This window comes from Vipera ursinii, assembly GCF_947247035.1.
Source record: "Vipera ursinii genome assembly, chromosome: 2".
Lineage (NCBI taxonomy): Eukaryota > Metazoa > Chordata > Lepidosauria > Squamata > Viperidae > Vipera > Vipera ursinii.
In genome coordinates this window covers 215,976,911-216,000,665 of record NC_139513.1, presented here as the reverse complement: position 1 = coordinate 216,000,665, position 23,755 = coordinate 215,976,911, and the positions used below count along the sequence as shown (strand labels likewise).

Here is a 23,755-nt window from a genome sequence, read left to right as displayed (position 1 = left end):
GAGGTAACCCGGACCCATGCCATGTAGGGACTTAAAGATCATAACCAAGACCTTGAACCTCACCCGGAAGACAACTGGTAACCAATGCAGCTCGCGGAGCAAAGGTGTAACATGGGAGTACCGGGAAACTCCCAAGACAACTCTCGCGGGCGCATTCTGTACCAGTTGGAGCCTCCGAGTGGTCTTCAAGGAAAGCCCCATGTAGAGAGCATTACAGTAGTCAAGGCGAGAGGTCACGAGCGCATGAGTGACCGTGCACAGGGCATCCCGGTCCAGATAGGGCCGCAACTGGCGCACCAGGCGAACCTGGGCGAAAGCCCCCCTAGTCACGGCCGCCACATGATCTTCCAGGGTAAGCCGTGAATCTAGGAGGACTCCCAAGTTGCGAGCCCTATCCACGGGGGGTAAGAGCTCACCCCCCATAGAAAGAGATGGAACATTTTGAATGTCCCGGGATGCCGGAATGCACAGCCACTCAGTCTTGTCAGGGTTGAGTTGAAGTCTGTTCCTCCCCATCCAGACCCGAACCGCCTCCAGGCAACGGGACATCACAGCGAGGGCATCACTGGGGTGGTTTAGGGTCGAAAAGAAAAGTTGGGTATCATCGGCATATTGATGATACCCAACTCCAAAACCACGAATGATCTCACCCAGCGGTTTCATATAGATGTTGAACAGGAGAGGCGAGAGAACCGACCCCTGAGGAACTCCACAAACGAGAGACCTAGGGGCCGATCTCTGCCCCCCTGCCAACACCGACTGCGAACGTCCAGGAGATAGGAGGAGAACCACCGAAGAACTGTGCCTCCCACTCCCAATCCCCTGAGACGCCGCAGCAAGATACCATGGTCGATGGTATCGAAAGCCGCCGAGAGGTCTAATAGGACTAGGACAGAGGAATATTCCCTGTCCCGAGCCCTCCAGAGATCATTCACCAGAGCGACCAATGCCGTCTCCGTGCTGTACCCGGGCCTGAAACCCGATTGGTAGGGGTCCAAATAATCCGCTTCATCCAGGACCAGAGGGAGCTGATGCGCCACCACACTCTCAACAACCTTCGCAAGAAAGCGAAGGTTGGAGACTGGACGAAAGTTGTTCAATACAGCTGGGTCCAAGGCAGGCTTCTTGAGGAGAGGTCTCACCACCGCCTCCTTCAAGACGGTGGGGAAATAACCCTCACTCAAAGAAGCAGATATAACCGCCTGGAGCCAGCCTCGTGTCCTCTCCCTAGCTGCATAAACCAGCCAGGAAGGGCACGGGTCCAACAAACATGTGGAGGAGCTCAGCCTCCCCATAATCCTGTCCACTTCATCAGGGGTCACAGAATCAAACTCTTCCCAGGTAACATTGACAAGACCGCTCGTGTCCTGATCGCCAGACTCTGCCCAGTTGGAGTCCAAACCGGTCCGAATCCGAGCGATTTTATCCAACAGATGTTGACTAAATTCCTCGGCACGACCCTGCAAGGGATCCTCCCTCACCTCCTGATTAAGAAGTGAGCGAGTCACCCTAAACAGGGTGGCCGGGCGATTATCTGCGGACGCAATGAGGGTAGAGAAGTAGTTACACCTCGCCACCCTCATCGCTGCGAGATAAGACCTAATATAGGTTCTTAACCGCAACCGGTCGGGTTCGGATCGGCTCGACCTCCAACAGCTCTCTAGGCCCTGTTTCCGACGCTTCATCTCCCGGAGCTCCGCGGAAAACCATGGAGCTCGCTGGGATCTGCGCCGGGTCAGGGGCCGCAAGGGTACAACCCGGTCAAGTGCCTCAGTGGCTGCCCTTTCCCAGGCTTCCACTAAGGCATCCGCCGAGCTGTGAGCAATGGAGGCAGGTGGGGACCCCAGCGCCGCTTGGAATCTATCAGGATCCATTAAGCGTCTGGGGCGGTACCATCTGATTGGCTCCGTATCCCCACGGCGGGGGGTGGCAAAACGGAAGACCATCCTCAGGAGATGATGATCGGTCCATGACAGGGGCATAATAAATGGAGAGCCCCCACCAAGATCATCCAACCACCGTCTAGATAAAAAAATCAGGTCAAGGGTGTGACCTCCCTCATGAGTTGGTTCAGAAATTACTTGCGTCAGGTCCATGGCCGTCATGGAAGCCATGAACTCCCGAGCTAGCTCAGATGAGCCTCCCAGGGATGGTAGATTGAAGTCTCCCAAAACTATAAGTTTGGGAAACTCAACCACCAACCCTGAGAGGATATCAAGCAGCTCGGGCAGGGCTGCCGCTGTACGACTAGGCGAAATGTACACCAGCAGCAAGCCCAACTGCGCCCCAGAACCAAATCTCACAAAGAAAGACTCACACCCGACTATCTGAGAAACGGTGGTCTCCCGCGGACATAAGGTCTCCCTAATAGTAACCGCCACTCCCCCACCCCTACCTTGAGCTCGTGGCCGGTGTAGCACCCGGAAGCCTGGTGGGCAGAGGTCAACCAAAGGGACCCCACCCTCTGGGCCCAACCAGGTCTCCGTGATGCAAGCCAGGTCCGCATGCTCACCCTCAACTAAATCCCTAACGAGGGGAGCTTTGTTGACCACGGACCTGGCATTCAGATACACCAGCCGGAGCTCAGGAGGCTGCACATCCTCGCTCCCGGAACCTCGGGGAAGAAGCAGAGGGTCGGAGCGCCTCACCGCTTGCAAGTAGCGGAGATGGCCCTCCCGGTAGCGATACGGCCCCCTGTCTATCCGCCTGCTGCCATTCCCCGTCGTGGGAATTGGTAATCCCACGACCCGCTCGTGAGCTCCGGAGACAGCGACACCCCGTTCTCCCGCCGCGCGGTCGGACCCAAGTCTGGCCTGAGCCATGGTTGATTGGCCACCCCCCAAAGCCAGAGAACCCTTATCACCCACCCCTCTCCCTAACCCTATAAAAAATTTAGATAAAAAAATGATCAGAGGCCTTCTATTAACTTTATATTGACGGCCCCTGCCCCTGCCCAGCCAGTGTGATGCAAGCACGGACAGACTTGGGAAGTTGCATGGTTAGGGGAGACGTACCTGAGCAATTTGCAACCTTCCCTGCTGGCTTCCACGTTGACTTTCTCCCTGAAAGCTTCCCACAAGCAAAGAGTTAACTGGTGGGAAGGTTGCAGGAAGCATCAGCAGTCAACTTGACAGCTCCTGCCAGCTTCCCTACTGTCTTCTGGGAAATCGTCAGGGAGTGCTGGAAATGAGGATAACACGACTGTGGCAGGATGGCAGCCGTTTTGAAGTGACAACAGTGCAGCAGTGCTAAAGTCACCACAATTTCTCCAAATTTCATTCCCATGGGAGTCATGGCTTTCTGGCAGTCTGTACGTTAGCCCATTTAAGTTACCTTGGTTCATACCTGAATGCCCTATACCAGGGGTAGGCAACCTTGGCTCTTTTATGACTCATGGACTTCAACTCCCAGAATTCCTCAGTCAGCATAGCTGACTGAGGAATTCTGGGAGTTGAAGTCCATGAGTCATAAAAGAGCCAAGGTTGCCTACCCCTGCTCTACACCTCCAATTTTGCCCAATTGAAGGTTACAAACCTTTTTTAAAAAGCAACAAGAAGAAGAATGCTCAATAACAGAACCAAAGATGCTCCATTTTGCTTTTCTAGAACGTTATTATTTTTTTCAGTTCCCCGAGAAAGGGTCAGTCCCAAGGAAATGAAGATTATAGTAATCGCATTCATTATAGAATAGAATCATCAGTCTGTTCCAAAGCAGGCTGAGCGCCCTCAAGCTTTCAGCCCTATGTCTTGAAGACCTCTGTGATTTAGCTGGCTGCCAGAGTGGCCTCTGTAATCAGCCAGCTTTGAGTCTGATGCACGTCGGGATTGCACCACGGTTGCCGGACGGAACCGCCTATGGCCAGCTTGATCTATCTTATCGAACACGTAACCAGGCGGCTCTTTGAAAGAGGCAGGACATATATGCACTTCCTTTGCTGTATAACTTGTGCCATAGGTGGTGGTCTCGGCAAATGGCGCACGAGGTCTGGCCACTGGCAAGCGGGGTCGGAAGCTCTTTATGGAAGGGAGCGGGTGAGGAACGTAATGGGTTTGGAAGGAGGTCATCAGGTCCATGGGCTCAGAGGGCAAGGTGATCTCTGGATGAGGCATGATGGGCTTGGGTCTTTCGGCGTGCCAATGCTGGAAGTCTTCCTTCATAGTGGAACAGTGGCTAAAGGGTTCTGTGTATTCAACGACCCTGGCCAAGGGTTTACATGATGTTGCTGGGCGCCCATGAGGATCTCCATAGTGGATCTGTGCTGATGTCTGGAGGTCCATCTTCTCTTTAGGGGGAGTGTAAACTGCTGGCTTTCTGGCGATACGAGCAGCTACTGGCCACGCTAAGAACTTCTCCTTGAATTCAGTAGTGCCCATAAAATTCCCTGCATCTGGCCTGACATAATCTGGTTTTGTGGACTTTGCTGGCTCTCCTGCTAGCCCTTTGTAAGAAAGGTTGTGGGTGGTGAGCCCATCAAATGGGACTTCGCAGCTCTTGAATGGCTCTTGCGTGTGGATGAAGCGCTGTGGGATGGGGTGAGGCACATAATTCAGCTTATAATTGGTCATGCTCTCCAAGGGGATCTTTGAGGTTTGAAGAGGCTTTGCAGGCTTATAGTTCTTGGTGGTGACCAGCCCTTTGTATTGGTAAGCATCCTGGTTAGTGGTCCTGTGATCAAATTTTTTTTCTGGCGGACGGTAATTGTGATCTGGCTTAATCATCTCTCTTTTAGGCTGATTCCATGCCACGTAATCAGCTGAAATGTAAGCAGATGTGATTAAAGAGGCCATCATTACTTTCAAACATTCCCGCCTCCATTCTAATAAAATGCAATTTACTGCAGTTAGGCAAACATAAGACGGGGGGGGGAAATGAAAAACAGTTCTTTGGCTATTGGAATGATAGCAAATGATTACTTAACAATAAACCACATAAAGATGGAGTCGTGGGAATTGTTAGTGGAATGAATATGGAATCAGACCACTATAAACACATCGTTTTTGTTATTTTTTTAATTTTGGAGTATTGATATTATGTTACTATCCTATTGCCAGAGAGCCTCTTTCTTATAGTGCAGGGGTAGGCAACCTTGGCTCTTTTATGACAGTCATAAAAGAGCCAAGGTTGCCTACCCCTGTTATAGTGGTTAAGACTTCAGCTAGAAACTCTGAAACCCTAAGTCCTAGTCCTATCATAAGCATAAAGTCAGCTGGGTGACCTTGGGCCAGTCCCTCTCTCTGAGCCCTAGAAAGCAGACAATGGTGAACCATTTCTGAAAAACTATGTCAAGAAAGCTTTGGGGACTTTCTCAGGGAGTGGGCAGGTCTCAGCACTGACTTAGAGGTAATCCTGAAAAAGCCCATTGCCGGCGTAGAAGTAAAATTTGGGTACAGTCCCATCAAGCATCTGTAAGTAGAATCTGGAAAGGTAGATGGCATCTTCACAATGAAAAGGCAAGATAACTATAGCCTTGGAGACGTTCTACTCATGGCATCCATTTTAAGGATAATTCAAGGAATCTGGAACTTGTACTTTGTATCCAAAGCCACTAATCCTAACATAGTTCATACCTAACTTCTTTTCATTGCATACCTTAACTGCAAAAGCAGTTTCCTTTCAAGCATATGGAAATTTGCTCTTTTCAGGTTTACCATTCTGGCCTGGAAAACGTCATGTGACTAAAAGATGGTGAAAGGTTTTTGTAGTTCTGCCCTTCAGATCTAGTAGGCTTATTTTATCTTCTCCTGAAATGTCTCAGAAAGATGATGACATCTCTTCTTCTTAAGCATTGAACTGAAGGTCAGTTCAGACTTCTACAAAGAAGCCGGAAAAAGTCAGAGACTCTTGTGTTCTTGTCCATTGCTTCAAAGATGGGATTCAAATCTTAAATTCCTCTGGATTCTGTTGTCAATTGAAATCTTTTTCTACAGATATAATTTTATTAAGAATTTGGATTGCAGCAATACGTCTAATGCAAACTAAACTTTCAAAAAGAAAAGAGAATAGTAATGAGTAAAAAGGGCAAGAAAAAAGAGAAAGAAGGAAAAATAGTAAAAATATAATAAAGAGAAAAATGTATAAAGATTTCCAGCCTTCATTGCAACAAATGTAAACAAATTTACTGACTCCACTCCCTTTAAGGATACAAACATTTATCTCTTCATCCCACACCCCATCTCCTAGCTATGAACAAATCCATAAAATTTTCATTTTTTCAATCCTGAAGTCAGCAGAAATTCCATAAAGGGTTAGCAGAAATAATTTCATATCTTGTTTTAACCTTGATCAAATAAGCCAATTTTATATTCTTTCCTTTTACTTCTAACACTCTTTAGTTTGCTCAAATACAGTCAAAGAACTTGATGTCTTTTCATTTCTTCTTTGTCCTATTGATCAGAATTCTTCAAGGCTTTAACAAACCTGTTTTGTAAATCTACGAGGAAAATATTTTCAGGTTACTTTCTTGGTTTGTCATTTGTATTTCACTTTTTCACTTTAAAACCTCAGCCACTTTCTTTTGTATATCTAGTGAAACATTTTTCTAAATCATTCTCTTGGCCTTTCAGTTGTAGACTTCTTTTGATACTACCTCTTCTTTTCAGACAAAATGTATTCTTCCTATTTAGCATATTTTCCTGTACCTAAAAACTTTAATTCCCTCTAGTATCCAGTTTTTGAATTCATAAAATTATTTATCTTTGTTTTGTCTTGTAAAAACCAAAACAGAATCTATTTTCCATGAGCAGTGGTTTCTTGTTAATTCCAAAATCTTACTGTAAGAATTTTAATGCTCCAATTTTATCTGCACCCTAAGTCTGTTTATAAATCTCTAAGATCAAGACCTTATTTAGCTCTTTGCTGTTTATTTTAGATTCTTTAAATTCTGAACATTAAGGTTAAAAAAAATTTTCATTCAGGATTGAAAGTACACTCACCTGGCATTTTCAAAATTGTCAGTTCAGAGGTCTCTAATAGCTTAGATGTAGCTAATAAGCAATTTCCCAAACTGATTAGAAAGTGAGGTTTGCGAATTTAGTGTCCTTTAAAAGTCTCCTGCAAGAAGTAATAATGGCTTCCTGTGTACCAGGATTTTTGAAAAATTAGGGCACCACAGAAGAAAGAAAGACATTGAAGTGAAACCATGCATAAAATGGCTCAGGCAGTCATTAGCATTGTCAAAGGAACTCTAAAATTAGATTATCTCCCTATCTGGAGCGAGAGCTCTGTATCTCAGTGTTAATGAAAAAACTAAAACAGTGCACTGCAAAGCTGCAAAGAATTCGGATATTTTATCATATCACTTACAGGCACCTCATCCTGCTTAGTAGTGAGTATCATGTTTAATATTCTTAGATTATTTTTTCTTAATACTACACTTATTATAGCCCATTTTTCTATTCTATTTTCTATTCTATTCTATTATTCTATTTTATTTGATTATTCAATTCTATTTTCTATCTTCTATCTTCTATCTTCTATCTTCTATTCTATTCTATTCTATTCTATTCTATTCTATTCTATTCTATTCTATTCTATTCTATTCTATTCTATTCTATTAATCCCAGAATTCTCTTTAGATGAATTATCTTCATGTAATGCAAGAATGGCAAATTTCCAGGCCATAGGCAAGATTGAATCAGTAGTAAATCCTAGGACTGTAGGCAAACAGGAAGTTAGAAAAAAAAACATTTTGGAAGAAGACATGGGCAAACCACTTTGCATTCATATAATTATTAGGAGTGAAGCTGAATTGAGGAAGTATTTATGCATCTGTTTTGATTGCCATGCAATTGGTTTGGTCAAGAACATGCTGGGGGTGGGTGGGTAGAATTCTGGGAACTGAAATCCATACAAGTTGTCAGGTGTGAAAAACACCGACTTAGAGTATACTGCAGGAGATAAAACATGAAATGGTAGACCAGGTAGCGTATAGACCACAATGATCATAGATAAGAATTGACATGCAACATTTAAATGTTCTTGACTCAGGAAGGGAGCAGAAATTTGAATTCTTGCAACTCTTACTAAAAACACACAAAAAAAAACTACAGTAGGTATTCTTAAAAAAAAAGCACAACAAAATCCTTTAAGGGACCAGGCTAGAAACCAGGAGACTGTGAGTTCCAGTCCTGCTCAAATACGTAAGCCATCTGGGTGACTTTGGGCCAGTCGTTTATTCTGAGCCCATGATATCAGGCTCTGGCAGTAAGGCAGATGGTCACTCTCAGTCGCCATCAATGCATCGGAACAGGGCTGATCTGAAAAAAGATGTTCCTGCACTTACCAGGAAAATGCTAGGTAAAAAAAATTGAAAAGCACAGCCTGATATATCATGAAAACAAAGCTATAAGATACATCATGTTGCGGAAAAGGCAGAACAGCAGAGAGGGGATATGGTGGCCTTTTGGATGTTTTTATTTATTTATTTTTATTTTAATTCCATTTATATCCCGCCCTTCTCCGAAGACTCAGGGCGGCTTACAAGCTTAGCAGTAGCCTTCATTCTATGTATATGCCTGCTTATTAGGGCTTTCACACACACACCCCAAGCGGCATTATTACAAAGTCAGCTTATTGCCCCCAACAATCTGGGTCCTCATTTTACCTACCTCGGAAGGATGGAAGGCTGAGTCAACCTTGAGCCTGGTGGGATGCGAACCTGTACTAATTGCAGGCAGCTGGTGTTATTTAAGGAGGCATTAGCCCACTGCTCCACCAAGGCTTCTGTTGTCGGCTTCTAACTCCCATCATTGCTAGGCACCCCTGACCCCACTGCCTGCCTGGGGATTCTGAAAGAAGTGGCTTTACTGTCCTTGGAAGGCCTTAGGCTTCCCGTGCCTGGTCTTAAACCAGACATGGTTTCCCCACTTGAAAAATAAGCCATGAGAACAAGGAAAACTGGAAGTATTGGTTCATAAGACAAGATGGACACTTAACAAATTAGAAGCAGGTACACCAGATCCCCTTCATGGATTACTGCCTTGTCGTGGCGAAGGGGCTTACGTAATTCAATGAAGCTATGAGCTATGCCGTGCAGGGCCACCCAAGACGGAAAGGTCATAGCAGAGAGTTCTGACAAAACGTGATCCACTGGAGAAGGAAATGGCAACCCACTCCAGTATCTTTGCCATGAAAACCCTATGGACAGTGCCAAAAGGCAAAACGATATGACGCTGGAAGATGAGCCCCTCAGGTCGGAAGGCGTCCAATATGCTACTGGGGAAGAGCAGAGGGCTAGTACTAGTAGCGCCAGAAAGAATGAAGCGACTGGGCCAAAGCCGAAAGGACGCTCAGCTGTGGATATGTCTGGTGGTGAAAGGAAAGTCCGATGCTGTAAAGATTTTTTCTCCATAGGAACCTGGAATGTAAGATCCATGAATCAAGGAAAGCTGACGTGGTCAAACAAGAGATGACAAGACTAAACATTGACATCTTAGGTATCAGCGAACTAAAATGGACAGGAATGGGTGAATTTAATTCAGATGACCATCAGGTATACTACTGCGGGCAAGAATCCCTCAGAAGAAATGGAGTAGCCTTCATAGTCAATAAAAAAATAGGAAAAGCAATACTGGGATACAATCCTCAAAATGACAGAATGATCTCAGTTCGAATCCAAGGCAAACCATTCAATATCACAGTAGTCTAAGTCTATGCCCCAACCACCGGTGCTGAAGAGGATGAAATTGACCGGTTCTATGAAGCCCTACAGCACCTTATAGAACTAACACCCAGAAATGATGTCCTTATCATCATGGGGGATTGGAATGCTAAAGTAGGAAGCCAAAAGATAACCGGAATAACAGGCAAGTTTGGCCTTGGAGTACAAAATGAAGCAGGGCACAGGCTGATAGAATTTTGTCAAGAGAATACGATGCTCATGGCAAACACTCTTTTCCAACAACCCAAGAGACGGCTTTACACATGGACATCACCAGACGGTCAACACAGAAATCAGATTGACTATATGCTCTGCAGCCAAAGATGGAGAAGCTCTATACAGTCAGTAAAAACAAGACCAGGAGCTGACTGTGGCTCAGACCATGAGCTTCTTGTTGCAAAGTTTAGGCTTAAATTAAAGAAAGTAGGGAAAAGCGCTAGGCCAGTCAGGTATGAATTAAATCATATCCCTGTTCAATATACAGTAGAGGTGACAAATAGATTTAAGGAATTAGATCTGATAGACAGAGTGCCTGAAGAACTATGGACAGAGGTTCGCAACATTGTACAACAGGTAGCAACCAAAACCATCCCAAAGAAAAAGAAATGCAAGAAAGCAAAATGGGTGTCTGAGGAAGCTTTGCAAATAGCTGAGGAAAGGAGGGAAGCAAAAGGCAAGGGAGAAAAAGAAAGATATGCCCAATTAAATGCAGAATTCCAAAGAATAGCTAGAAGAGATAAGAATGCCTTCTTAAATGAACAATGCAAAGAAATAGAAGAAAACAATAGAATAGGGAGGACCAGAGATCTTTTCAAGAAAATTGGAGAGATGAAAGGAACGTTTCATGCAAAAATGGGCATGATAAAGGACCAAAATGGCAGGGACCTAACAGAGGCAGAAGAGATTAAGAAGAGGTGGCAAAATTACACAGAAGAACTATACAAGAATGAGCTTAACGTCCCTGATAATCACAATGAGGTGGTCACTGACCTCGAGCCAGACATCCTAGAATGTGAAGTGAAGTGGGCCTTAGAAAAGCTGAGCAACAACAAAGCTAGTGGAGGTGACAGTATTCCAGCTGAGCTATTCAAAATCTTAAAAGACGATGCAGTAAAAGTGCTACGCTCAATTTGCCAGCAAATTTGGAAAACTCAACAGTGGCCACAGGATTGGAAAAGATCAGTTTACATTCCAATTCCAAAGAAAGGCAGTGCCAAAGAATGTTCAAACTATCGCACCATTGCACTCATTTCTCATGCTAGTAAAGTTATGCTTAAAATTCTACAAGCTAGACTCCAGCAGTATGTGGATCGAGAACTACCAGAAGTACAGGCAGGATTTCGAAGAGGCAGAGGAACTAGAGATCAAATTGCTAACATACGCTGGATCATGGAGAAAGCTAGAGAGTTCCAGAAAAACATCTACTTCTGCTTCATTGACTATGCTAAAGCCTTTGATTGTGTGGATCATAACAAACTGTGGCAAGTCCTTAAAGAGATGGGCATACCAGACCATCTTATTTGTCTCTTGAGAAATCTATATGCGGGCCAAGAAGCAACAGTGAGAACTGGACACGGAACCACTGATTGGTTCAAAATTGGGAAAGGAGTCCGGCAAGGCTGTATACTGTCGCCTTGCCTATTTAACTTATATGCAGAGCACATCATGAGAAAGGCAGGGCTAGATGAATCAAAAGTTGGAATTAAGATTGCCGGAAGAAACATCAACAACCTAAGATATGCAGATGATACCACTCTAATGGCAGAAAGTGAAGAAGAACTAAAGAGCCTCTTGTTGCGGGTGAAGAAGGAGAGTGCAAAAGTTGGGTTGAAACTAAACATTAAGAAAACCAAGATCATGGCATCTGGCCCTCTCAATTCCTGGCAAATAGATGGGGAAGAAATGGAGGTAGTGACAGATTTTATTTTCCTGGGCTCCAAGATCACTGCAGATGGGGACTGTAGCCAAGAAATTAAAAGACGCTTGCTCCTGGGGAGGAAAGCCATGACAAATCTAGACAGCACACTAAAAAGCAGAGACATCACCCTGTCAACAAAAGTGCGTATAGTCAAGGCTATGGTCTTCCCAGTTGCAATGTATGGCAGTGAAAGCTGGACCATAAGAAAGGCTGAGCGCCAAAGAATTGAAGCCTTTGAACTATGGTGCTGGAGAAGACTCCTGCGAGTCCCTTGGACTGCAAGGCGATCAAACCGGTCAGTCCTAGAGGAGATCAACCCTGACTGCTCTTTAGAAGGCCAGATCCTGAAGCTAAAACTCAAATACTTTGGCCACCTAATGAGAAGGAAGGACTCACTGGAGAAGAGCCTAATGCTGGGAAAGATTGAGGGCAATAGAAGAAGGGGACAACAGAGAATGAGGTGGCTGCATGGAGTCATTGAAGCAGTAGGAGTGAGCTTAGATGGACTCCAGAAGATGGTAGAGGACAGGAAGGCCTGGAGGAACATTGTCCATAGGGTCGCGATGGGTCGGACACGACTTCGCAACTAACAACAACACCAGATCAGAAACACTCTGTTCATAATATATGGCCCCACAATTTTACAACTATGTTCCCTTATCAGGGATTTCTGGGTAGGAAGGTTAGTGACGGTCATACGCAAAATCCTTGGCACTGAGTCCCTATCTGCAAGGGGTCAGAATAAACTAAAACAAGAGTGAATAATGCTGTCAAATTGTGGCCCATTCACTGCAATGTAACTTCTTTTCAATCTTCTACTGTATTCCTACCTGAGCCTGCAGTGTGGCACCATTGTGTGTGCAACTTGTTATTTTGTAAAAAGGTAAAGGTAAAGGTTCCTCCCGCACATGCGTGTTAGTCGTTTCCGACTCTAGGGGCCCGTGCTCATCTCTGTTTCAAAGCCGAAGAGCCAGCACTTGTCCGAGGACGTCTCCGTGGTCATGTGGCCGGCATGACTAGACGCCAAAGGCGCACGGAGCACTGTTACTTTCCCACCGGAGTGGTCCCTATTTTTCTACTTGCATTTTTACGTGTTTTCAAACTGCTAGGTTGGCAGAAGCTGGGACGAGTAACAGGTACACAGCTTCTAATTCTATCCCTGTAAGCTGCCCTGAGTCTTCGGAGAAGGGCGGGATATAAATGGAATTAAAATAAATAAATAAATAAATTTCCCCGTGGTCTCCTCTTGGTTGTAAGTGGGATCCCAGTCATTTCAATGGATGCACATGTGCTCATAGGAGCAATTGAGGAGGAAACAGCTCATGCATGTGTATACCGTATTCCTTGAATACGGTTTTTAAGGGAGATCTGATTCTCCTTATAGGCAATCCAATTGCCTGGATATGAAAGATCACAGGCTTTGTCGTATCCTTGAAAACTGGTGAGCTTAAGGGATGAATCACTACAATATGGAATAAGACCGTAGGACCAATTATTTGAAGGTTTCCGTTTGCAGGATATTTTGAAAAAATCTTGCAAATTGCAACCAAATGTGGTAAAGCTGCATTTTATCAGAGCTCTTTCAATCCTCAGTTGAAGGCTGTTCTAGATAGTACAGACCTTTGACCGAGACTTACATATGGCTCGTATCATATATTATTAAAGCCCATTGATAAAGAAATAGATTTATGTCAATCCACACATTTGAGATAATAAGACTGTCCAGATGTTCTGTGTATCTGATGCATGTCAAGGGAGAACAGGAGTTGCTTATCATCATTTTTGTCATTGTAAAGGAAGAGTAACAGCGTCTGTGTACCCTCAGTAGGATCCGACTGTTTGGACAAAGTTATCATGCGGAAGAGTTTGCTAGACTCCTAGTTTTGCTGAACGAGCAAAAGGGATTGATCTGATCCTTCTTTCTCTTTCATACTTGCTATGGATGTGCTCAACTAGCAGGCAACCTTCTTGTGATTAATACCTATGGAATGGGTCCCACTATGATTGACCTACAAGAATGGATTTCTTTTCCTCCTTAATAGTTGATGTAGGTCTCCTTTGATCATACATAGCCAATTCCCCATTATTTCACTCACCTCTCCTCCAAAGTCCCCCCAATGCCCCCCAAAAGTTGTAAACCATAGAACACCAAGGAAAGGGATGGGGGGAAACCAGCACACATGATCTGTGTGAGGGTCTTCCTTTAGCATTTGCACTTCCTTAGACACTCTGAGAAGGGACAAGATCATAACTTCCAGAAATTTCGAGAGGACATAAGTTTAAGGGGCAAAAAAGATGCATCAAGGCACTTATAAGCACCCCTTAAAAATGTGCCAGCTTGCAAAGTGGGACAATGATTTCCATTTGGGAGGTTACTGAGAAAAATGGATGCTTAATGCATTTCAAATATTTCTAATGATTCTTTCAACTCTTACTTTTATACGTTGGAACTGTGGTCATCTTCTCAGCAGAAGAATAATTTTGTTCCTGGGGCAAGCAAGGAGGCACTCGAGATACATGGTATGGGTTATAATCTTGTCTATATGTAGACTGTAGGTCCATACATTCATCTTTCTTGACATATTTATCAGGAGGTTTCTGTTTAATAGGGAAGATTTCATGTGGGATGTAATCTCTCCTGTAAAAACATCAACAGGTCTGATTAAATGAATAGCCTGTAGTATACACATAAATGTATCCAGACTTATCTGTGCCTAACTTAAGACAGTCCTATTGAAAACAATTTGACATGTTTCCAAGCCATCCCATAGATTTTAATGACTCTACTTTAAGCATGACTAAGTCTAAACCTACCAGAATGTTGCTTATTAAATTTACATGAATCCTGCATATCTCATATTGGAAAAGTTCCAGCTGTTAATTTTCTTTTTGCTTATCAGAGATTTGGAGATACTGTTACCTTTCAAATTGTTGCATTATTTCTCACAGATACATTTAAAAGAACCTGTGACATAAGAGTACGAAATCTTTCCACTTTAGGAAGACAAAGCAGCAGAACTTACCAATGGATACTTTCTGTACTGCAGGAAGCTTTTCAGCAAATGTACAATAGGGCAAAGATGAGGAGAATATTGCTTGAATTGTGATGATATAACTTTTCCTGTACTCCATCAATCAATAAATGCTGGCATAACGCTTAATAATTTTAAAAGGCCTTTTTATTTAGTTAATTGTTTGGATCTTAGTCAATTTAAGGATTACAGGGTTTTGTGAAGGACAGATTAACATTTTTATTCTTCAAGGTCTAGTGACAATAGATTTGTTTAATTGTCTATTGACAGTAGTGAATAAAAGTACTTTCTTATAAAATGCTTTAGCTCAAGAGAGAGAGGCAGTTTAAATATTTGTTTACTGAGTTGACACTAAACTACAGAAACAGTACAGTACAAAAACACTGCATGAAAAAGCACTCATGCTGCTTTTAGTTGTTTATGCCACTGGTGTACAAAGACGGCATGTGAACCTGTTTCGCATGCCTCAGTTGTGGAGCGTCCAAGTTTACTCCACAGGTAGTACAGGAAAATGTCTTGGAAGGTTATAGGTGATGTTTAAGACAATACTAACAAAGTTATAAGAAAGAGGATGGCCTTGACTATTTCCATTCGGGCAGGAATTCTTTCAGAGGGACAAACCCAATTAAATGGATTTGTGTAATCATTCTACATTTCTTTCCTATTGGCAAAAAAGCAGTAGGAAAAGACAATTGGTTTAAGAAGTGAGAGGCAATTACATCTACATTCATTTCTCACATTTCATGAAGGCATCTGCCCAAAAATTCAGTTAAAGATCTCATCCAGAAGCATCCAGATAATAATGAAACCTACTGTTATCATCCAGATCTGGGGAAAAGAACAATGCATTGCAACATTATGCCCACCCACCCACCCAAATACACATATATACAAATTATGCATTCAAGTTCACAATCTTTGGCCTTTAACAGCCCTTCTTTTGGGGCTAAGGTAAAGGTAAAGGTAAAGGTTCCCCCGCACATGTGTGCTAGTCGTTTCCGACTCTAGGGGCCGGTGCTCATCTCCGTTTCAAAGCCGAAGAGCCAGCGCTTGTCCGAGGACGTCTCCGTGGTCATGTGGCTGGCATGACTAGACGCCAAAGGCACACGGGATGCTGTTACCTTCCCACCGGAGTGGTCCCTATTTTTCTACTTGCATTTTTACGTGCTTTCGAACTGCTAGGTTGGCAGAAGCTGGGACGAGTAACAGGCGCTCACTCTGCTACGCGGCACTTGGGATTCGACCCGCCAAACTGCCGACCATCTGATCGACAAGCTCAGCGTCCTAACCCACTGAGCCACCGCGTCCCTTATTCTTTTGGGGCTACTATTCTGCAATTCAAAGGACCACTAGATGACAGCCATTACACAGAGAAGTCTCTTTGCTCCCACCTGGTGGTCATTTGGATAGTTGCAAGATAGATCTGGTAGCCCTCCCTTTGCTTCCATTTCTGTTGTCTTACTTGGTTGTTGAAAGGGCTTCCATTGGCACTGGCTGCTTCTGGTACTTTGTGGTGGGTTTGCATGATTCCCTAGGTAGAATGTTGGCATAAAGGGGGTATTTTTCCATGTACTCAGAAAGAAGACATGGCTTCTCGTTCGTGTCAAAGAGCCTGGTTGGCAGATGAGGACAATGATGGCGTCTGTTGAAGAAAGGAAAAAAAAATATTGGGTTCACCAAGATGCACAATCGGAGTTGGAAACTCACAGATTTGACATGATTACTTTAGCACTTGAATCATGTTTTACAAATGTGTAGATATTAAACAGGGCAGCCTCTACAGCAGGGGTCTCCAACCGTGACAACTTTAAGACTTGTGGACTTCAACTACCAGAATTCCTCAGCCAGGAATTCTGGGAGTTGAAGTCCACAACTTTTAAAGTTGCCACGGTTGGGGACCTCTGTTCTACAGTACTTTCCTTTTTCCATCTGGTTGTTTTTCCCGAAAAGTCCCTGCGGATTTTACTCCGCTAGTCACTGATATGATAGGGGGAGGTGTTCATTTCCATTTCAAGGCATGACATTACAGAGTGCAGTTATCTTCCTACCAAAGTGGTGCCTGTTTATCTACTTGCATTTGCATGTTTTTTGAACTACTAGTTGGGCAGGAGCTGGGCCGAGGATGGGAGCTCACCCCATCATGTGGCGCTCAGGTCTTGAACCTGGGCTGTCAGTTTTCAGCTGACAAGCCCAGTGTCTTAACCATTGAGTCACCGCATCACTCCTGTTTTTCCCAACCTTGATACTAAACTGATTGATTTTAGGAACAACTGAGAAACTTTAATTAGAAAGACATTTTAAAAAACAGAGGAGGATACTCTATGTATACGGTCTTGAGCTCTTGGAGGAAAGGTGGGATATGAATCCAATAAATTATTAATTTCAATTGATAATAAACATAGGCCTTAAAAAGTTCTTTAATACATTATCTTAACCAAGAAAATATGTTAACTTTTAATTTATTAATGAAGTCTATAACTGTTGTGATTCAGTGTCAGCCTATACTCCCAGCAGCTGAGTCCAAGGAATCTGAGGAGGAGGAGGAGGAGGAGGGGTTTGGAGAGCCTTCGGTGTCAGAGGGAGGGTCTGAGGCACTGCAGGACTCTCAGCCTGGCCCCTCCAATCGTGTTCCTCATGAGGCTCAGCTGTGTGAGGAGGACGTGTCGCACTCAGAGGAGTCACAGCTGAATCTGTTCAGAGATGCTAGAAGCAGATGGCAATCCAGCAGAGCAGAGCAGAGAAAATCAATGAGACAACTCAGTGAAAAGAGGAGAAGGCATCAAGAAGCCACGCCTTGGGACTGATAATAAAAGGGGAAGGTGTGGGCGGTGCTGGTTGCTGAAGGCAACCGTTCGGAGACATTTAAAGAGTATCCTGGTCTGTTCTTGCTAATTTGTTTGACTCTTATTTGACTCTTGTTGGATGTTTTGAATCATGTATTTATGGTTGAAGAAAATATTCTGCTGCTTTTTTGTTTGAAAGACTTTATTATTTGGAACTGTAAATAAATTTGGGTTGGTTATTTTCCAGCCTATTGATTGTTAAAAGGAAAAAGGGGTTGTCCCTGACACACAAACAGGGCCGGTCGTAGGCCGGAACAGAACAATAACATCATTTTATGATTCTGATTTGTATTTCAATTTTTCAGATTCCCTTACCAAAAACATTGGTTTAGATATTAGTATTCGCCCTTCATCATCCTCAATGAAGCAAGAATAAAGTCAACTATCTACAGCCTCCTAAATCTCCTTCTAGTGCAGGGGTGTCAAACTGCCGGCCCATGGACTGGACACGTCATGAAGAAACTGCGCCCATCCCATTTGCTGGCAATGGCGAAAAAGCTCCGATACATCGTGCGATATCACATGATGTCACAAGTTTGACATATCTGCTCTAGTGCATCAGAAAATGCTTGTTGGCCAATTATTTCCTTACCCATTTTCCACCTTTCACGCCTGGGTGTATGTGCGTGCGATGATATTTCATACTTAGGTGCAATGAGAGTTTGTACAGGTAGTCCTCAACTTATGACCACAATTGAACCCAAAGTTTGTGTTGCTAAGCGAGACATTTGTTAAGTGAATTTTGCCCCATTGTATGACCTTTCTAGCCACAGTTAAGTGAATCACTGCAATTGTTAAATTAGTAATACGACTGTTAAGTGAATCTGGCTTCCCCATTGACTTTGCTTGCCAGAAGGTCACAAAAGGGGATCACATGACCCCCCCGGGACACTGCAGCCCTCATAAATATGATCCCGTTGTCAAGCATCCGAATGTAAATCACATGACCATGGGGATGTTGTAACAGTTGTATGTGTGAAAAAGGCCACAAGTCAAGGACTATCTGTTTAATGTTTAATAATTCTTTTTATAACACTTATAACCAACAGCAGTACAAAACCTCTTTGTACAGTACAATTTCGGGGCTGCTTCTCAGCCACAAGATCATCCAGAGGTTTTCTTTATACCAAGATTCATTGAAAAGTGGTTAAGAGAAAATAATAATATTGAAATTTCAACGCCTGGGTTGTTTTCTACCTTTAGAATTTCATTTCTCTCCCAGTTTCCTAAGATGAAACTTTTCTCAATTCATGCTTCTATGAAGAAGTAATGATCCGAATGTGAATTTCCTTCTTCATCTCAATCAATTTAGCAATACTTCACTCAACTTGTTTTCCGCAAGTTTCACTATCTTCTTGAGTCTTCTTCCTGGGTCCTTGTTGTTCTCCTGTATTAGGTATCTTTCAGATCAAGGCTTCCTGGATCTTCTAAGCTACCTTAATTTTATCTCTCACTCGCCTTAACTTCCAATGGATGAGAGGATTCTTTCCTGATTTACAATATAATCTGGCTGCTATTTTGGTGGCTATTTATAGCCCCAAGTATCCTGAAGAGATTTGAAATTAACCCGTATTCAGCTCCGGCCTAGGGAAGGACTGCTGTTTTAAATGGGGGTGCTTTACTAAAGACTTGCAAATGAAATAAAACTGGGGGAATTTCAGCAGCCGAACCCAGCAACAAATCCATGCTTCATTGGATTAAAAATTCAGTTACACTTGCGTCGACCTACCAACATGCCCAGAAACGAGGTTCCCTTTGAATTTTAAAATGTGGAATCTCTCTGGGTGCCACAAGTGGAAATAAACTGAAACATTCCTAGGGTAAATTAAAATTTTTGTTCAGGCCTCCTTGGTGCATTTTGTTTCAAATTATAGCACAGAGACATGCTGCAAATGCCGAATGTTTAGTCCCAATGGTTGAAAACTGCTCCTTTCTTACTTCATCCCGAATCTTTAGAGAAGAGAGATAACATCTCTACAGTTCAGGAAAACATTGGGCTACTGTTCCGTAATCCCCAATGACTTGCCATCTGGAATAAGGCTAAGTAGAGGTAGGAGTCAAATGACATCTGGAGAGCTACAGGTTTCCTACATGGTGGGAAATTAGACTGGAAATCTAGCTTTAATCCTTCATCAGGGAGAAACTGTTTAATTGGCATGCACTATACACGGTTAAGAGTCAGTTTGTAAAACGTTAGGTGTTTGCTGCAGCAGCCAAACCACAATGAGAAGGCCAAAAAAAAAAAGTGAAATGGGAGAATGGTGAATATAATGTGATCACAACAGCTCTGTGTATGCACAATGCATTCAGCTGATGATTGTAGCAACCTTTCTTTGATGTTGCTTGTGGCTTCAAGGGAAGGTGACTACCTTTAGGGCCAGCTCTCTCTGATAACCACACCGGGAATCAGTGAATACAGGTAATCCTCGACGTACGGCCACAGTTGAGCCCAACATTGCTGTTATTAAGTGAAACGTTTATTTGACAACCTTTCTTGCTGTGCTTGATAAGTTAGTAATCTGGCTGTTAAATGAATCTGGCTTCTCCATTGACTTTGCTTGTCAGAAGGTCGCAAAAGGGGAATCACGTGATCTTGGGACACGGCAACGGTCATAAATATGAACCGGTTGCCAAGGGTCGGAATTTTGATCACATGATCACGGGGATGCTGCAACGGTTGTAATTGTGAAAAACGGCCGTAGGTCACATTGTTCAGCGCCGTTGTAACTTTGAACGGTCCCCAAACAAACTGTTGTAAGTCAAGGACTAGCTGTACACAGCTCTGTGGAAAACTGAATATTTGTTGCAGAGTCTCAGCCTACAAATTTAACGGAATGAAATCTGAAATCCTTAGAAAGCTGAACTTTCGGGGAGTTTCACAAACGTTTCCATTTTTACTGTGGCTGCTGTTCTCATCCTGCTTTTAAATTTTTAAAGACTTATCCCACAGCTATTTAACAGGAGCTTGTTTTGTTTTTTTCCTAATACGGAAAAGCCTAGAAACAAACAAGGAGGCGTCAGGTGCTGGTAAATTCACAAAACACAGAAGGAGGAAAATTGTAAGGTGTCAATCCGATTCTACACTCAGGGGAAAAGAACTAGTGGAAGCAATTGCTTTAATTAAGTGACCGATCAGTCAAAATAGGGAGCAGCTTTTGGGGGGAGCAATAAAAGAGTACAATTCCATGCGCATCCATTTGGAAGTATCGGGTCCAGCAAGACTTTCTACTATATAGACATGCATAATGACTGTAATTATTAGCACAGAGAGAGCAAGAAGTCACACATTTTGTATTTATCGTGGCTGATGTCTACTGCGTGACATCATCTCTATGAAAATGCATTTCCAAGTTCAAGCAGATGATTAAGAGATTGTTTGAAACAAAATGCACCAAGGAGGCCTGAACAAAAATGTTAATTTACCCTAGGAATGTTTCAGTTTATTTCCACTTGTGGCACCCAGAGAGATTCCACATTTTAAAATTCAAAGGGAACCTCGTTTCTGGGCATGTTGGTAGGTCGACGCAAGTGTAACTGAATTTTTAATCCAATGAAGCATGGATTTGTTGCTGGGTTCGGCTGCTGAAATTCCCCCAGTTTTATTTCATTTGCAAGTCTTTAGTAAAGCACCCCCATTTAAAACAGCAGTCCTTCCCTAGGCCGCAGCTGAATACGGGTTAATTTCAAATCTCTTCAGGATACTTGGGGCTATGGGATCAGAACTGCAGGTAGTCCTCGACGTACGATCACAAGGGAGCCCCAAATTTATGTTGCTAAGAGAGACAGTCGTTAAGTGAGTTTTGCCCCATTTTACGACCCTTCTTGCCACATTTGTTAAAGAAATCGCTGTAGTTGTGAGGTTAGTAACACGGTTGTTAAGTAAATCTGGCTTCCCCCATAGGCTTTGATTGTCAGAAGGTCGCAAAAGCTGACCACACGACCCCAGGGACACTGCCGTCATAAATACGAGTCAGTTGCCAAGTATCTGAATTTTGATCACGTGACCATGGGGGGGGATGCTGCAATGGTCATTAAGTGTGAAAAACGGTCATTAAGCCCCTTTTTTCAGTGAAGTTGTAACTTTGAACGGTCACTAAATGAACCGTTGTAAGTCAAGGACGACCTGTATCTTAGACATTCTGCTCTCTTCTCTATGGAAATAGAGAAGATCGTCTTGTTTAAACCACCATCAATACATTAAAAAAATTAAAAAATTAAAAATTGTTCAGAAGCCTGAACCCCTCATGCCATCCTAAGGAGAACTTAGCTTAAATATGAGATAGGAGATGCCAAGAGAAAAAAAGAGGTAGTATTTAATGTTGAAATAAGAGAAATTTTGGTTACTAAATTTAAGACATTTGGAAATTAATAGAAAATAAGAATGCTATACTGTATTATTCATTAGTTGATGTAAGATGGTGAGAAATAGAATATATTCAAATAGATAAGACGTGTATCCTGAACGTTAGATTTTGTGATGAATTGGGACAAAGGGAACTGTGGTTATTCAAAACTTGGAAATTATAAACGTTAAATTTACATATTAACGGGAAACTAAAAATCGGGAAAAACCAATTAGGACATTGATAGTCTATAAAGATTGAATGTTAAAATAACTAGGATATGTATAAACGAAAAATTATTGAAAAATGTAAGAAAGCTATTTTTATTTAATTGACATAATAAGAATAGTATTAGTTTAAACAGGAGACAGTAAACACTAAGGGGAAAAGAGAGGAAATTTATTATTTTATTTATTTTAATCCCATTTATATCCCGCCCTTCTCCGAAGACTCAGGGCGGCTTACAATCTAAGCACAAATCAAATGTGCTTAGCAATAGCCTTCATTCTATGTATATGCCTGTTTATTAGGGCTTTCGGGGGGGCCAAGCGGCATTATTACAAAGTCAGCTTAATTGCCCCCAACAATCTGGGTCCTCATTTTACCTACCTCAGAAGGATGGAAGGCTGAGTCAACCTTGAGCCTGGTGGGACGCGAACCTGCACTAATTGCAGGCAGCTGGTGTTACTTAAGGAGGCATCAGCCCACTGCTCCACCAAGGCTCATTACTTCACGTAATAAGTTTGAGATTTGTACTAAAGATATTTGTATGTTATTGAATTGTCGATTAACTGAGCTGCCCCGTTGCTTTTTAAATATTTAAATGTAAAACGAGAAAATCAATACAACTTTTTTTTTTAAAAAAAGGAGAACTTTGCAGGCCAGGGGCCCTAATTCCTTAGGTGAGATAACCTCTAGGGGAGCATGCCTTCAAAATAGGACCACTGTGATGCCTGCAGGTCTACGGTTAAGAAAACGCGATGCTTCAGTTGCGAACACGGAGCCACCCAAATATAGGCTATTACAGGCAAGGAATGAGGAAACATTAGAAAACCATCTTTGTTTTTCCTACCCAGATCGCTGCTGTTAACGAGCTTAGCATTGTTTGCCTTTCTTTTCAAATGTCTGGAGACAACAGAGGTCTGTGCAGAAATGAGGTTTGACTGCTTGTATGCCGGTTGCCTTCATTCCTGGCAGATGAAGGGCTGTTTGTTTTTATTTTTTAATCATGATTGGTTCCCTCCACAAGAGGCCCGAGCGCACCAGTCAGTTCCCTCTGTAAACACTTTGCTAACTTTCATTGTGCTTTGACAGTGGGTGCACATGTGGAAGGCCGTTTTCAATAATAATAATAATAATAATAATAATAATAATAATAATAATAATAATAATAATAATAATAACAATAATAATAATGATAATAAGTTAGAAACCCCTTGCACGTAGAGGATTGGTTACAGACAGTCCTTCATTTACAAACCACAGTCGAGACCAGAATTTCTGTTGTTAAGCAAGGCGGTTGTTAAGTGAGTTTTAAGCCTAATTTTATGACCTCTTTTTTTTCCCCATGGCGGTTCAGCAAATCACTGCACTCCTGTTTCCCCCGTCGACTTTGCTTAGTAGAAGCCAATTGGGAAGGTTGCGGATGGTGATCACATGATCCCAGGATGCTGCAACTGTCGTAGTAAGTACATGCCAGTTGCCAAGCACCCAAATTTTGATCGGGTGACAGTGGGGAGGCCACATCAGTTGTAAGTGTGAGAACTGATTGTAAGTCATTTTTTTCACTGCCATTGTAATGTTGGTCACTAAATGAGTGGTTGTAAGTCAAGGACTTCCTGTACTTTTCTCCAACTTCAGAGCCAATGCCAATATCTCCAGGTTCATCCCCGGCCACTGATCAGGAGCAACGTTTTGTTGCTCCAATAATTTTTTCCCAAGAGTAGAACAGGCTTAACTAT

General features: G+C 43.0%; 1 protein-coding gene across 1 annotated transcript in view; it reads right to left on the bottom strand.

The window, feature by feature from the left end:
* Positions 1–3,600: 3,600 nt before the first annotated feature.
* SAXO1 (stabilizer of axonemal microtubules 1) overlaps positions 3,601–23,755 on the bottom strand; it is a 37,208-nt gene continuing 17,053 nt past the window's right edge. The window contains exons 2-4 of the mRNA XM_083354614.1: positions 16,071–16,250; positions 14,012–14,214; positions 3,601–4,753 (exon numbers count right to left, since the gene is read on the bottom strand). Coding sequence (XP_083210740.1) covers positions 3,726–4,753; positions 14,012–14,214; positions 16,071–16,250 — 1,411 coding nt within the window. The 3' untranslated portion in view covers positions 3,601–3,725. The remainder of the gene's footprint in view (positions 4,754–14,011; positions 14,215–16,070; positions 16,251–23,755) is intronic.